We start from the raw sequence: 13,706 nt of genomic DNA, 5'->3' as shown, positions 1-13,706 counted from the left end.
GCACTTGAATATGGGGGTCATCATGCAGAGTGAGGTCTGCTTCCCTTCCAACACACACAGACGCTGGCCTGAGATGCCACTGCTCTGCTTTAATAGGGAATGTGTAGGCATGAAGGGGCATATCCTTCCTCCACCCTTCCTCAACCATCCATGTTCTCTGCCTGCGTCCCTGCCTGCTTCCTTCTCTGCTCCATGACTGGAAGCCGGGCCCAGCACCCTGGCTGACCTCAGCAGATGGGCAGCTTCTCCCTGTGCAGAGGCCGCATGGGGCAGGGCCGTGTCCCTCGATGCATGACTGGTCCTCAGTTCTGCCCAGGCTCAGGCTCAGGCTGGGAGCGCAGCCATGTGGAGTCTGGGAAGGAGGTGAGGCTTAGCCAAGGCACAGGGATACCCCCATTCCGCTGCCCTCGCACACCTAGACCCCCTCCAGGCTCACCTCTCCTGAATCTGTCTCAGCCGCTGCTGCTGTGCCATCATCTCCTGCTTCTGTCGCTGCACATGACCCGTGAGGACCCACACGATGTGGCTCTGCTCATCAGCATGGGCCTGTGGATCAGGACAGAACCCTCAGCTGGGGGCCCCCTCACCTCCTATCCCTGGATTCTGCCCAGACTCCCCCCGCTTCCCACTGTATCTGTGTGATCTGCAAGCCACTGCCACTCCTTGGCCTCAACTTTCCCAGCTGTAAAATGGGGATGAAATAGGAGTCCCTCTATGGGATTGTTCTGAGCATGATAGAGATTGTGATGATTTAATTGCTAAGTCGTGTTCGACTCTTGCAACCCCATGGACCGTAGTCCACCAGGCTCCTCTGTCCATGGGATTTTCAGGCAAGAATACTAGAGTGGGTTGCCATTTCCTTCTCCAGGGGATCTTCCTGACCCAGGGATTGAACCTGTGTCTCCTGCATCACGAGTGGATTCTTTACCACTGAGCCACCAAGGAAGCCCATGATAGAGATTATTAGGGGGTATAAAACAGTGCTGAGTACATCATAGGTGCTCCAGAAACACTCTTCTAGTATGCATTTATTGAATAACTATTATGTGCCCCATCTCAGGTTGAGGATTTTATCTGCGCTGAGTCCCTGGCTCTATTTTGAGACATCAGTTGTTGTTCTTATTTACAAATAAGGCAACTGAGGCATGGAAAGGCACATGGCTTTTGCCCAGGGTCACGTAGCATAGAGGCCAGGGTACGAGAAGCCTTAACTGGGTCTGGGGGTCTCTGGGACAGAAGGTTCAGAAATGAGGTCTGATTGTGAGTCAAGGTCTTGATTCCCCCAGGGCCAGGAACCCCTTACCTTTAAGGCCTCAAATTCTTGGCGGACATGGCCCAGCCACACGCCCTTCAGTTGAACTTCTAGCTGCTTCATTTTCTCCTGCAGCACCTGCTGTCCCCGGGCCACCTCTCCCAGCGCCTGGGCTGTGGCCTCTGCCTGCAGCTTGAGACCATCCTCTTCTATCTACCAATAGACCGTGGATGTTAGTAGGATGACCTACTGAAATCAGCCTGATTTTAACATTGGAAATCCTGTATTCCAGGAACCCCCCTCACTCCTGGGAAAACCCCAAAGATCAGCCCAGGCATAACTCCACTATAGACTCCTACCCACCCCACAACACCCCAACTGCAGTGCCCACCTGCATCTCCAATAGACTCGCACGTAGCTCTTGGGCTGCATCCTGGCCCTGGCTGACCTCCTTCCCCAGGAGCCCCAGCACCTGGCCATAGAGGCTCAGGCTGTTCCTGGCTTTTATCAGCTGTGCCTCTGTGGCCTTGTACACGCCGTTGAGAGCCTGGCTCAGCTGCAGGGCCCCGTGGAAGAGCAGGGTCAGCTCCTCCTGCTGTGCTGGCTCTGAGCCACTCATGGAACCCACCAATGCCGGCTGGGCCGTCATTGCCAGGGCACACAGCAGGCACAGCACGAGCATGGGCATGGCTGGAAGGCTGGGGAGGGTGTGGCCACAGCCCCGTTGGGGCTGCCTTTTATGCCTTAACACCCCCCCCTTAACTTCAGGTCAATCGTTAACCAGCCAGCTGGGTGCCCTGTGTTGTGCAAGGGCCTGGAGGTGGCACCACAGTTGCATCAGGCGGATGTCCAGCCAGCCACGCTGGAATCACGCTGGCTAGGGCTTGGGGCCAGGTGTGGGCTGGGGCACTGGTGAGAGGATAGGCCCAGGCCTGGCTGGAGAGCCCTACGGCTCCTAGCCTCCGTTTCCCATCTGTGGATGGGCACGACAACAGTAACGACAATAACGGTGAGGCTTTTATGATCGCCAGTAGTTCACCCGGAGCTGCCCCACTGCTATCACACAGTAGCTGGTCTCATAACCTTCTCACAAGCCTGCAATGCCCGAGTCTTTGTTGACCTGGCTAAAAGCTAGGGGAGCAGGTGATGGTGATCCTTTCAAGGCCACACAGCCTGACTCCAGGACCTCCACGTGCCCTGGATCAATGCTCACTGCTGTTTTTCTCCCTGGATGACTGTGGGCAAGTGCTTCTGTTTCCCTGCCTGTGACTGTGAAATGGGGGATGACGTGAGGTTCCCCCTCAACAGGCTGCTGGTAAGAAATAAATGAGTCGCTTCACGTCAGGTGCTTAGAACAGAACCCAGCACACAGTTGGCCCCACATTAATGTTTGGTGCAATTATTGACATTATTGTTGTTTAGTATCATTGATATGACAAAGGCTCTGCTGGGAGGCTTGATGCCCCCATTATATAGTTAGGGAAGCGGAGACCCAGGGGCCTGCTGGGGCTTGTACAAGCTTTCTCTGGAAGAGAGAAGCAGAGCCCTGACCTCAGCCCAGCTCTTGTCTCCAGCTCTCGCCTCCATTTCCCCAGCTGAGAGACAGGCCATGTAACTCTAGTGGCCTCTTCTGGGGGAAGGGGCAGTCAGGCCCCGGAGCTGGATGAGGGGCAGGTCAGCCTGCCCCTGAGCACCCATGTGTCTCCTCTGCCTCACCATGCACCCTCAGTGGCCCTGAAGTCCCTCTGTATTCCCACCCTCTGTCACTCTGTTCCCCCATCTGTGCTCTGAATGGTACCCATCTATTCCCCACTCTGGACTCACGTCTCCTGCCTGCTGCCCATCACTGTCCCTGACCCAGCCCTCCGTGTCCCGGTGGGGTGGCCACTGTCCCCCAGGCTCTCTGTCCCTCTGACGTGGCCATGCCCCTGCCCCCGCAGGAGCCTGCTGTTCGTGTACCCACACAGCCTCAACTTCAGCAGCCGCCAGGGCTCCGTGCGCAACCTCACTGTGCGAGTGCAGTACATGGCAGGCGAGGACCCCAGCCAGGCCCTGCCGGTCAGCGGCTGGACCCAAGGGAGGTGGATGGAGGTGGGGGGAGGGGGTTGGTCCCCAGCCAGTCCCTCATGCCTTTGCTCCCCCCAGGTCATCTTTGGCAAGTCCAGCTGCAGTGAATTTACCCGTGAAGCCTTCACACCGGTCGTCTATCATAACAAGTATGTGGGCTGGGGTGGGGGACTGGTGGGGATGCAGATGGGCAGGAAGGGGGTGGGGGGATGGGCAGTCTCCTGGAGTGCAAATAGGGGCACCTGAGACAGACAGCAGGGACAGTGGGGCCCGGCAGAGGGGGTGGGACAGGCAAGGGGGAGCCTAGCCTCCAGCAGAAGCCCCAGCCCGGCCCTGCCAGGTCTCCCGAGTTCTACGAGGAGTTCAAGCTGCGTCTTCCCGCCTGCGTGACTGAGAACCACCATCTGCTCTTCACCTTCTACCACGTCAGCTGCCAGCCCCGGCCTGGCACGGCCCTGGAGACTCCTGTGGGCTTTACTGTGAGCCCCCCACCGCCTCTCCCCATCCCTGCCCCGCCCTCCCAGCCCTTGTCCGGCCCCACACCTGACCCCCCGTCTCTCCCCAGTGGATCCCACTGCTGCAGCACGGCCGGCTGAGGACAGGCCCCTTCTGCCTCCCTGTGTCGGTAGACCAGCCCCCGCCCAGCTACTCCGTACTCACACCGGATGTACGTGCCCTGGACCCCCTGCCAACCAGCACCCGGTCCCAAGAACCCCAGTCATGCCCTGCTTTCCTTCCCGCAGCACCCCTGGGCGCCTTGTCCTCTGCTGAGGCCTCATCACACCCACCCCTGTTATTAATCCTGTGTGTCTTCCTGCCCCATCTGTATCCCTCCCTGCTGTGGGGTGTCCCTCGCTTGTTAATGCCCCCCGCCCCCGCACTCACTGTTCCCCACCAATACCCCATTGCCTTGCCGCTTCAGGCCCCCATTTGCAGCCCTGCCTGCTTGACACTCTTCCTGGAGCACTTCCTCCCCATGGGAATGCTGTGTCAACCTCCCACAAACCCTTTCATTTGCGCCCAGGTCCTCTCATTATGTTGTCTTTTGTTCATTCTCTCCAATAACATTCATCCTCAGTCTCCCTTCTCCTGTGAGCGTCCTGGGCATCCCTGAGCTTGCCCAGTGGACCCCTGTCAGTGCTGCCCACAATCCACCCCCATCTCTGGGCTGGGCTGTGGGGCCAGGGGGCAAGGTGCCCAGCAGTTCCCCCAGGCAGGGCCACAGTCAGGCCACAGTGTCGCAATGGCTGAGCTGGTGGCCTGAGCGGTGGCGGGGGAGGGCGGGCCCGTGCCCACCTGGCGTGTCCCTCCCGCAGGTGGCGCTGCCGGGCATGCGCTGGGTGGATGGTCACAAAGGCGTGTTCAGCGTGGAGCTCACAGCTGTGTCCTCTGTGCATCCCCAGGTAGGGGGCGGGGCCGCAACCCGGGAGTCTGGCCCTGGGGTTGGGCAACAGTTTCCTCTGTCCTGGGAGGCCTGGCCTTGGGCCATGGACGTGACTTTGGTCAGCAAGGCTGGCTCCTAGGGAAGCTGCTGACTCAGGCGGGGGTGGCCATGCCAATGGTCATCGCAGCTGGAGCTTTGGCCTTTTTTGCATGGTCTCTCCTCTTCCCCCTGGCCCCAATTTGTCCCTTGCTATGTCTGCGATCGCTCCTGTTTTTTTTTTTTTTTTTTATCTATTTATTTTTGGCTGTGCTGGGTCTTCGTTGCTGCACACTCTTTCTCTAGTTGCAGTGAGTCGGAGCTCCTCCCTAGTTATGGTGCATGGGCCTCTCGTGGTGGTGGCTTCTCTTGTGGAGTGCAGGCTCTCGGGCACGCGGGTTTTAGTAGTTGCAGTGTGCGGGCTTCAGTAGTTGGGGCATGTGGGCTCTAGAGCCTGGGCTCAGTAACTGTGGTGCACAGGCTTAGTTGCTCCGTGGGCATGTGGCATCTTCTCAGGCCGGGGTTCGAGTCCACATCCCCTGCATTGGCAAGTGGATTCTTAACTGTTGGACCACCAGGGAAGTTCCCTCCTCATTTCTTTTCCATTCACTGGTCTCCAGCCTCGGTGTCTTGACCCACTCAGTCTCCCGCTCAAACCCCAGTCCTACCCCGCTCACCCCTGGCCCCCCACCAGGACCCCCACCTGGACAAGTTCTTCACCCTGGTGCACGTCCTGGAGGAGGGGGCCTTTCCGTTCCGGCTGAAGGACGCAGTGCTGAGTGAGGGCACCGTGGAGCAGGAGCTGCGGGCCAGCCTGGCGGCCCTGCGGCTCGCCAGCCCCGAGCCCCTCGTCGCCTTCTCCCACCATGTACTGGACAAGCTCGTTCGTCTGGTTGTGCGACCCCCGGTCATTGGTGGCCAGATTGGTGAGCTATCACAGCCTCAGACTTTAGTTTCCCCATCTAGAGAGTGGGCCCAGTGTCTAGCGGTGACCTCCCATAGCCCATTTATCTCTCTGGGCTCAGCTTTCCAATCTGAAAAATGGCCCCTCAGTCCCCTAGTCCCCTGAGCTTTTGAAGACCACATGACCCCCTTGGATCCTGAAGCAGGAGCTTGGAACTTAACCTCTGCTCTGCCTGGCAGTGAACCTGGGTCGTGGCGCCTTTGAAGCAATGGCCCACGTGGTCAGCCTCGTCCACCGGAGCCTAGAGGGTGCCCAGGACACCCGTGGTCACTGCCCGGTGCTGGCTGCATATGTCTACTACGCCTTTCGACTGCCTGGCACAGAGCCCAGCCTCGCGGGTGGTGAGTGTTGGTGGGAGACTCGGGGGCACAGGAGATACCTGGGAGGGAAGCATCCTAAGCAAAGGGAAGGCATGTGCACAGGTCCTGAGGCTGTACAGGCCTTGGTTGGTTTACACAATTTATAGGAGAGCAAGAGAGAGAGAGCTTTGTACCCCAGCCCCAGGACTGTGGTCTCTATAAATTTTATTAACAAGCAATTCAGCCAGTTAGCAAGCAGGGAGTGGAGCAGAGCAGCCTGGGTTTGACTCTCAGTTCTGCCTATAAGCTCTGTGACCTCAGGCAATGCCTTTACCTCTCTTGGCCTGTTTTCCTATCTTTTAGCCAATGATAATACTGGTGCCCCTCCTGTGGGGGTGTTAGTAATAATAAATGGCAAGTGGAAGTGTTAGTCACTCAGCGACCCCAGGGACTGTAGCCCCCTAGGCTCCTCCGCCCATGGGGTTCTCCAGGCAAGAATACTAGAGTGGGTTGCCATTTCCTTCTCCAGGGGATCTTCTGACCCAGGGACTGAGCCCAGGTCTCCTGCATTGCAGGCAGATTCTTTACCGTCTGAGCCCCTAGGGAAGTCCAAACGGCATGGTGAAATACTTGGCACAGTGAACACTCAGTAAAGTTGGATTATTTTCATTTGCTAAATGATATAATAATAGCCAGTAATCCCTCTGGACACATACAATATGCTGGGCACTCCGTGTTTTTCATCCTTCTCAAAATTGCTATGAGGCAGAGCCACTATGACACCCATTTTATGGGTGAGGAACCTAGAGGTTTAGAGGCAGAAGGTGACTTTGGGGACTTCCCTGGAGGTCCAGTGGTTAAGACTCTGTGCTTCCACTGCAGGGGACGTGGGTTCAATCCCTGGTCAGGGAACTAAGATCCTTCATGCTGCATGATGCAGCCAAAAGAACAATCCATAACAATAACAACAAAAACACAAAAAAAGAAAGTGACTTCACCAAGGGCATCCGACTGGGAAGGGACAGGAGGTCATCAGGGCAGGTGGGCAGGGGGCTGAGCATATTCCTTCCATCCTCAGGGGCACCTCCATTGACGGTGCAGCCTGCCACGCTGGCCCGTGGCCCTGGCCGCCCCGCCAGCCTCTACCTGGCACGCTCTAAGAGTATCAGCAGCAGCAACCCCGACCTGGCCGTGGCCCCTGGCTCTGTGGATGACGAGGTCTCCCGCATCCTGGCCAGCAAGGTAGGTGAGCGGTCCCTGCTGGCGCCAGCCTCAGGGGTCATGGCTGCTGTGTGGGTGGGTGAAAGATCTCAGTGTTGAAGGAAAATGGAACGACAGACAGCAGCACAGATGAAGACTTGACCCTGAGGGATCCCCTGGCGGTCCAGTGGGTAGGACTCCGCACTTTCACTGCCAAGGGTGCGGGTTTAATCCCTGGTTGGGGAACTAAGATCCCACAAGCCACGTGTGTGTGTGTGTGTGTGTGCGCGCTAAGTCGCTTCAGTTGTGTCCGACCCTTTGTGACCCAGTGGACCTTAGCCTGCCAGGCTCCTCTGTCCATGGGATTCTCCAGGCAAGAATATTGGAGTGGGTTGCTATTTCCTTCACACAAGCCACACAGAATGGCAAAAAAAAAAAAAACTTGACCCTGGACAGCAGGGCTGGGCTCTGGCTGTCAGTTCGGGAGCTGTGACTTGGATTCTGAGGCTGACCCAAGGATGGGTGACTGGAGCTTGAAAGAAGAGCAGCGTGTACGTAGCACAGCGGGGTGTTTCCACATGTGCCACACGCATGTATCCACAGGGGGGCGGCCTTGTGCACATTGCCCTCGCACATTGGAGCACGGTTGCCTGTACTCGTGTATTCCATGCACAGACATATGTGGGAGGCATATACACACATACCTTGTGCGTGTTTTGCACACGTGTATTGCAGGGTCACATGTGGGTGTCCACGTGGGCACATGTGTGGCCCAGGGCAGTGAGCACACTCCGTGTTTGTTGCTGGTTTCCCTGCCCTCTGCCCACAGTCACTCCCATTTACCCGTGTATCTCCAGGGTATCGACCGCTCACACTCTTGGGTGAATGCTGCTTATGCTCCAGGAGGCAGCAAGGCTGTGCTGCGACGGGCCCCCCCTTATTGCGGGGCCGACCCCAGACAGGTGCCCTCCCTACCTGACGTGCCCCTGCACGTGCATCACCCCACCTCAGCATGGGCTCCTCCCACCTTCCTGGCTGCTGCCAACTAACCTAGGGGGGCTGCCTGGAGGAGGCAGCAGACCCCCCCCCCCACCTCCTGCCTTCGTTTGGGGCTGTGGCATGGATGTTGTGGATGTTGTAGGCAACACAGGGGCATCTTCACCAGCCTTTTGCTGCCACACAGACCACAGCCTCAGGCAGAGACAGAAGGGACAGAGTAGTATCCAAATAGCATGCAATTGATGTGCAGTGACAGAAAGGGAGGAGCAGTATGCAATAGCATGCAAATGACCCAGCCACTCTAACCTCACTTCCTGCATGGCCTCTCTCCCCCCTTAATCCACTCTGTTCAGGAGATTCAGCTGTCCCCTTGACACAGCAACCTGAATGATGCCCAGAGGGCAGAACTGAACCTTGGCTCCCTCACCCCATTTCAGGCAGAGGGACCCCTTCCCAGGACCCTGGGTGTGGGGAGGGGCTTTGCCATCAGATAGTCCTGGGATGAGTCCTGGTTCTGTTAGGGGCTCGCTCTGCACTCCAGGCTTTGAATTTTCAGAAGTAGTGAAGACTCGCTGCTCAGTGCAGCGACCCCAAGCCTGGGAACGAGTTAGGGCATCGCAGGTAGGACTTTGTTGGGGAGACAGATCCTCGGGCCAGCCTCATCCTTGAGCTGCTGGCTAGTCGGGGAGATTGATGCCCATCAAACAAACGCATGACTATGTAAGTGGAGGAGGCGAAAACGCCTGCAAGGAAGTGAACCGAGACAGGGCGGTCTGAAGAGTCTCTCTCCTAGAAGGTGACCTAAAGAGTGAGATAGAGCCAGCCAGGGACGAGTGGGTGTTCCAGGTGGAGGGAAAGGCTCTGCAGAGGTTGGGAGCAAGCTCAGAGGCCCCTGGGCACCCAAGGCTAGATTCCCTGCACACTTGGCCCCAGGCCACGTGTTCCAGCTTTGTGCCTGTCACCTAGGCAACCTGCACAGCATGGCAACCAGGGGACTGTTCACAGCTTGAGCAGGGGAACTCTGGGCAGGCTTCTAAGATTTCTGAGAGTCTGGCTTCATGGGCCTTTCAAGTACCCCCCTGACATTTTTAACAGGCCTCCCCACAGTGCCCTCAGTTCTCTGGGGTGTCAGCTGGGCTTGGAAGGGCACACTGCAGGTGACAAGGTGTCAAGAGGGCAGGCATTCCGGACCTCAGGAGGAGGAGGGGGGAGGCGGCAGTGAGGCTGGCCTTGGCAGGCCTTGGCAGTGGGTGGCCCATCTGATGCAGGCCGGGGAGCCCAGGGTGTGTGGCTGGGACTGTGGGAGCTGTGGGGGCCCCCTCATGCTTGAGGCAAGGGCCTGGGCAGTTTCCAGGGCTGGGCCAGTTCCACCATTGGGCATCTCCTCTCCCTGTCAGTGGCCTCACCTTCTGACCAGCCAAGGAGGCAGGGAGAGTGGAGCTTGAGCACTCAATGCCCATTTCACAGATGGGGATGCTGAGGCCTGGCGAGGCCCCAAGTAAGGCTGGAGTGGGGCCAAGCCTGGAACCTGGAGCTCTCGGCTGCTCCTGCTGCCTCTCACCACTTCACCTCCTCTGTCCTTATCTATCTTTTCCTTCTTTCTCCTCCTCCATTCTCCCCTTTAATCCCCTTTGTCTGTACTCTGCGCCCCTGTCTACGCTCTCACTTCTCCTTGTTGCCCTGTCCATCGGTGAACTCACGGACTCACTCACCCTCCACCCTCAACCCCACTTGCGCTCCCTGCTCTGACCACGTTATCGTCTCCATCTATGTTGATTTCATTCTCTCCACCTACACGCCCCACCCCCGACCACTTTTCTTACTTTTGTCTGCCCGGTCCTGCTCCATCCGTGCTCACCTCCGACGGGCTCCCGTCCACATCCTCACCTGTCCCCTTCACTCTGCTTGTCGCCTCCTTACCGTGTCTTGCTTATTCTCACCTTTTCCATCACTTTCATGCCTTCTCCATCTGAATCCACACACTGCTGTCTTTATTTATTAACACTGCTCGTTCCATCCACGCCCCCACTGTCCGTCCACATGGGCACACCTCCCCTCCATCCATGCCGCCGACCGTCTCTCCTCCATCCATACCGTCTGTACCCACACTAACCGCCCCCCACCCCCCACCATCCCATCCCCTCGCCATTCCATCATAGGCCATCGACCGCAGCTCTAGCCGAACCTCTTCCTGCCTCGAGAGCTCCTCCTCATCCCTGCCCACCACCCAGCCGAGACCCACTATGCAGAAGGTAGTCGGAGACGGGGTGGGTGACTCCACTTTGGGGTCCAGAGCTCCCTTGACCCCCCAAGCCCAGTGGGGTCTGGAGAGCCAGGAAGAGGGCACACTGACTCCTTCTGGCCCCTCTCCTGCTGCATGGCCTCCCATTGCGCTAACCCCGAGCCATCCAGCTGCATCCTCCCCTGTCACGCTGGGGGTACAGCGTGGGTGCCTCTGCACTCCGTGACCCGTGACCCTGCCCCCAGCTGCTGCATGAGGAGCTGGCCCTGCAGTGGGTGGTCAGCGGCAGTGCTGTGCGCGAAGCCGTCCTGCAGCACGCCTGGTTCTTCTTCCAGCTCATGGTGAGACTCCCTGTTCCCTGCCCGAGAGCAAGGGCCCCTGGAGAGACTCTCTTAAGGGAGAGAAACCCCCTGAGATTTCATCTAAGCCCCCTGAGAAATGGCCCCAAGAGACCCCCCACATGGAGATAAGAGATGCCTAAGGGAATCTCTCCCTGAAGAGCCCCTGAAACTTACTTGAAACCCCCTCCCCTGTGTGAAGGATTCTCCCCCCACTTTTCCTGTGACACCATTGAGAAACTACCTAACAAGGAGACCCACCTCATCCCCAAGAGACAGAAGGAAACTATTGAGATCAGACCTGAACATGCCCCCAGACTCCTCAAGAGGTGCCTTGAACTATTCCTGCTGACAATAACTGCCCCCACCTCAATCTGGTGGGCCTTGAAGCCCCACCCTCATTCCTACCACCCAACTTTGACCACTGGAGACCAGTTCTAGCCCTACACATGCTCTCTCTCAGCCTCCTACCCCTCTAGCTAGCCCTCACTTAGGCCCCACCCATGGCCTTCTCGGGCCCCGCCCACCATTCTCGGGCCCCACCCACACGGTCAGGTTCTAGGATCCCTTATGCCCACCTTTAACCCACCTCAAGCCATCACTCACAGTCCCCCAAGTTCCACCCCCTTCTGGCAAGCCACCTCCACCTCCACCCCCTGTCCTCTCGTTCGGCCCCCAGGTGAAAAGCATGACGCTGCATCTGCTCCTGGGTCAGAAGCTGGACACACCCCGCAAACTTCGCTTCCCTGGACGCTTCCTGGACGACATCGCAGCCCTGGTGGGCTCTGTAGGCCTGGAGGTTATCACCCGTGTCCACAAGGTGAGGGGTGTGGGGTCTCCATGGTGTGGGGGGTCAGGGGTGCTGAGGGAAGACATGGAGCCAGCCCGGTGGGGTGCCAATCTGCCAGGTGGGGTGCCAATCTGCCAGGTGGGGTGCCAATCTGCCCGGTGCTTCCTGGCTGCAAGACCACAAATCCCATTCACTGGATGGGTCTGTTCACTCAACATCTGTTTCTTAAAGCACCTACTGTGTGCTTTATAGCCCTAGGCTGGAAACTAGAGACAGACAGTGGTGACCAAAGCAGACCCAGTTCCTTGCCTTCATGGAGCTGTTAGGGAGAGATTTGAAGGAGGTAAAGGAGCAGTCTGTGTGATATCCAAGGAAAGAATGTTCTAGGCAGCGGGAACAGCAGTTGCAAAGGCCCTGGGGCAGGACCTGCCTCTGTTAGAAAGCAGTGAGCCTGAGCCTACGCTTCAGGCTGCAGTGGAGTTAACCAAGGACGGGAATGAGAGTTGGGGAGGGCAGGGAGCTGGTAGGGCAGATCCATTAGCCCTTGCACAGTGCCAGTATACAGTAAGTACTCAATAAACGGACATTGATATTTGAAACCTTGACAATTAGACAACCTTGACAACCAGACGCTGAACCACTGATTCTAGTGCTCACAGGAGCTGTGCAGACAATAATGATAATACTTGTGTGTTTGTTGAGCACTTGCTGTGTACCTAAATACTTTAGATGGATCCCATCATTAAACTCTCCCAACAGCTTCATGAACTTAGTGTTATTGTTTTCTCCATTTTACCAATGGAGAAACTGAGGCAGAGAATGACTAATAACCTGATATCACATGACTGGGAAGGGGCAGAATGGAGATTTGAACCCTCACCACCAGCTTCAGTCGGGAGAGTAGGGCTCCTGGTGGACCAGAGGGTATGTGCCCACTGGCTGTGGCCAGAATGTTTGATTTTTTTTATGATTTTGTTTATTTCTTTTGGTTTTTGGTATAGCTTTATTTAATTAATGTATTTATTTTGGGCTGTGCTGGTAAAGAAAGGCTCACACATTGCTTTAGTTGTGAGAGTGGGGTCTGCCCTCTAGTCACCGTGTGCCGGCTTCTCGCTGTTCTGGAGCACAGGCTCCAGGGCGTGCGGGCTTCAGTGGTGGCGGCACGTGGGCTCCGTAGTTGTGTCTCCGAGGCTCTAGAGCACAGGTTCAGTAGTTGTGGCACATGGGCTTAGTTGCTCCGAAGCATGTGGGAATCCTCTCGGAACAAGGATCAAACCCGTGTCTCCTGCATTGGCAGGTGAATTCATAACCACTCGGCCACCAGGGAAGTCTAGAATGTCTGATTTCCAAAGAGAAAGGGGACTTCTGTATTTGATGGGAATTTTCCAGATGTTTGAGATGCCAGTCCAGCCCAAGCTGGCTCTTGTGCAATTCCCCATGACCTTTGGGCTGATCTCAAAGGCCTTGACCTGGTTGCACCAAAGTCTCCCTAAGAGCTAAATTCCAGATTACGAGGAAACCCCCCTTCAAGAAGGCTACAGGGAACAACAGCACCCTTGAGAAGCAGCTTCGTCACAGCCACTGGGGAGGCATCGGTGACGGGTCCCAGCGGTCATTCCTTCACTGGACATTTATGGAGCATCCAACTATATCAGGCTCAGTGCACCAGGCAGACCCTGTCTCTGCCCTCCTGTGGACTTGGAGCTCAGGCGGGTTTTGTATTTTGTCTCTGGGTCACAGGACCTGAGAACCCCTGAGGCTAACTTCTGAGGCCATAGGGTAACTCACAGAACAGGAGGGCAGCTGGGCCTTGAGGCCGTAGCAGCCTCCTTGCTGTCCCTCCTTGCCGGGCACTTCCTGCTCCAGGGCCTTTGCACTTACTGTTCCTTTTTTCTCATCCTTCAGGCTTCCCTCTTTTTTTTTTTTTTTAACTTAATTAATTTGTTTTTGGCTGTGATGGGTCTTCATTGCGGTAAACGAGTTTTCTCTAGTTGCAGCAAGCAGGGGGCTACGCTCCAGTTGCAGTGCTCAGGCTTCTCGTTGTGGTGGCTTCTCTTGTTTTGGCCACCTGATGCTAAGAGCCAACTCATTGGAAAAGAATCTGATGCTGGGAAAAATTGAAGGCAAAAGGAGAA

At 56.7% G+C, this 13,706-nt stretch overlaps 2 protein-coding genes across 7 annotated transcripts in view; one reads left to right on the top strand and one right to left on the bottom strand.

Moving 5' to 3' along the window:
* The window catches only part of DOCK6 (dedicator of cytokinesis 6), a 47,510-nt gene that overhangs the window by 18,104 nt on the left and 15,700 nt on the right, over positions 1 to 13,706 (top strand). For 3 of the 6 annotated variants that reach the window (XR_003035351.2, XM_024994002.2, XM_024994006.2), the window contains exons 15-26: positions 3,193 to 3,310; positions 3,398 to 3,468; positions 3,660 to 3,798; positions 3,885 to 3,986; positions 4,636 to 4,722; positions 5,434 to 5,665; positions 5,883 to 6,044; positions 7,081 to 7,244; positions 8,060 to 8,164; positions 10,361 to 10,453; positions 10,689 to 10,784; positions 11,461 to 11,601. Coding sequence is in view for 5 of the 6 variants with exons in the window: in XM_024994002.2 (XP_024849770.1) it covers positions 3,193 to 3,310; positions 3,398 to 3,468; positions 3,660 to 3,798; positions 3,885 to 3,986; positions 4,636 to 4,722; positions 5,434 to 5,665; positions 5,883 to 6,044; positions 7,081 to 7,244; positions 8,060 to 8,164; positions 10,361 to 10,453; positions 10,689 to 10,784; positions 11,461 to 11,601 (1,510 nt within the window). In the remaining variant the exon portion in view is untranslated. The remainder of the gene's footprint in view (positions 1 to 3,192; positions 3,311 to 3,397; positions 3,469 to 3,659; positions 3,799 to 3,884; positions 3,987 to 4,635; positions 4,723 to 5,433; positions 5,666 to 5,882; positions 6,045 to 7,080; positions 7,245 to 8,059; positions 8,165 to 10,360; positions 10,454 to 10,688; positions 10,785 to 11,460; positions 11,602 to 13,706) is intronic. The other 3 variants (XM_024994004.2, XM_024994003.2, NM_001192166.2) reach the window with 3 other exon arrangements.
* Positions 70 to 1,988, bottom strand: ANGPTL8 (angiopoietin like 8). The gene is made up of 4 exons (XM_005208812.5): positions 1,644 to 1,988; positions 1,304 to 1,465; positions 437 to 546; positions 70 to 352 (listed from the first exon to the last, which is right to left on the bottom strand). The coding sequence occupies exons 1-4, from the start codon at positions 1,938 to 1,940 to the stop codon at positions 325 to 327; spliced, it is 597 nt and encodes a 198-aa protein (XP_005208869.1). The 5' UTR covers positions 1,941 to 1,988; the 3' UTR covers positions 70 to 324.

This window comes from Bos taurus, chromosome 7 (assembly GCF_002263795.3).
Source record: "Bos taurus isolate L1 Dominette 01449 registration number 42190680 breed Hereford chromosome 7, ARS-UCD2.0, whole genome shotgun sequence".
NCBI classification, from domain to species: Eukaryota; Metazoa; Chordata; class Mammalia; order Artiodactyla; family Bovidae; genus Bos; species Bos taurus.
The sequence above is the reverse complement of the archived record's forward strand: the minus strand, read 5'-3'. Positions and strand labels throughout refer to the sequence as shown.

Coding starts and splice junctions, on each gene's coding strand:
- ANGPTL8 (XM_005208812.5), bottom strand. CDS start 1,940: ATGCCCATGCTCGTGCTGTGCCTGCTGTGTGCCCTGGCAATGACGGCC. Junction 547..1,303: donor AAGAATTTGAGGCCTTAAAG/GTAAGGGGTTCC, acceptor CCTGATCCACAG/GCCCATGCTGATGAGCAGAG. Junction 353..436: donor CTGAGACAGATTCAGGAGAG/GTGAGCCTGGAG, acceptor CCTCCTTCCCAG/ACTCCACATGGCTGCGCTCC.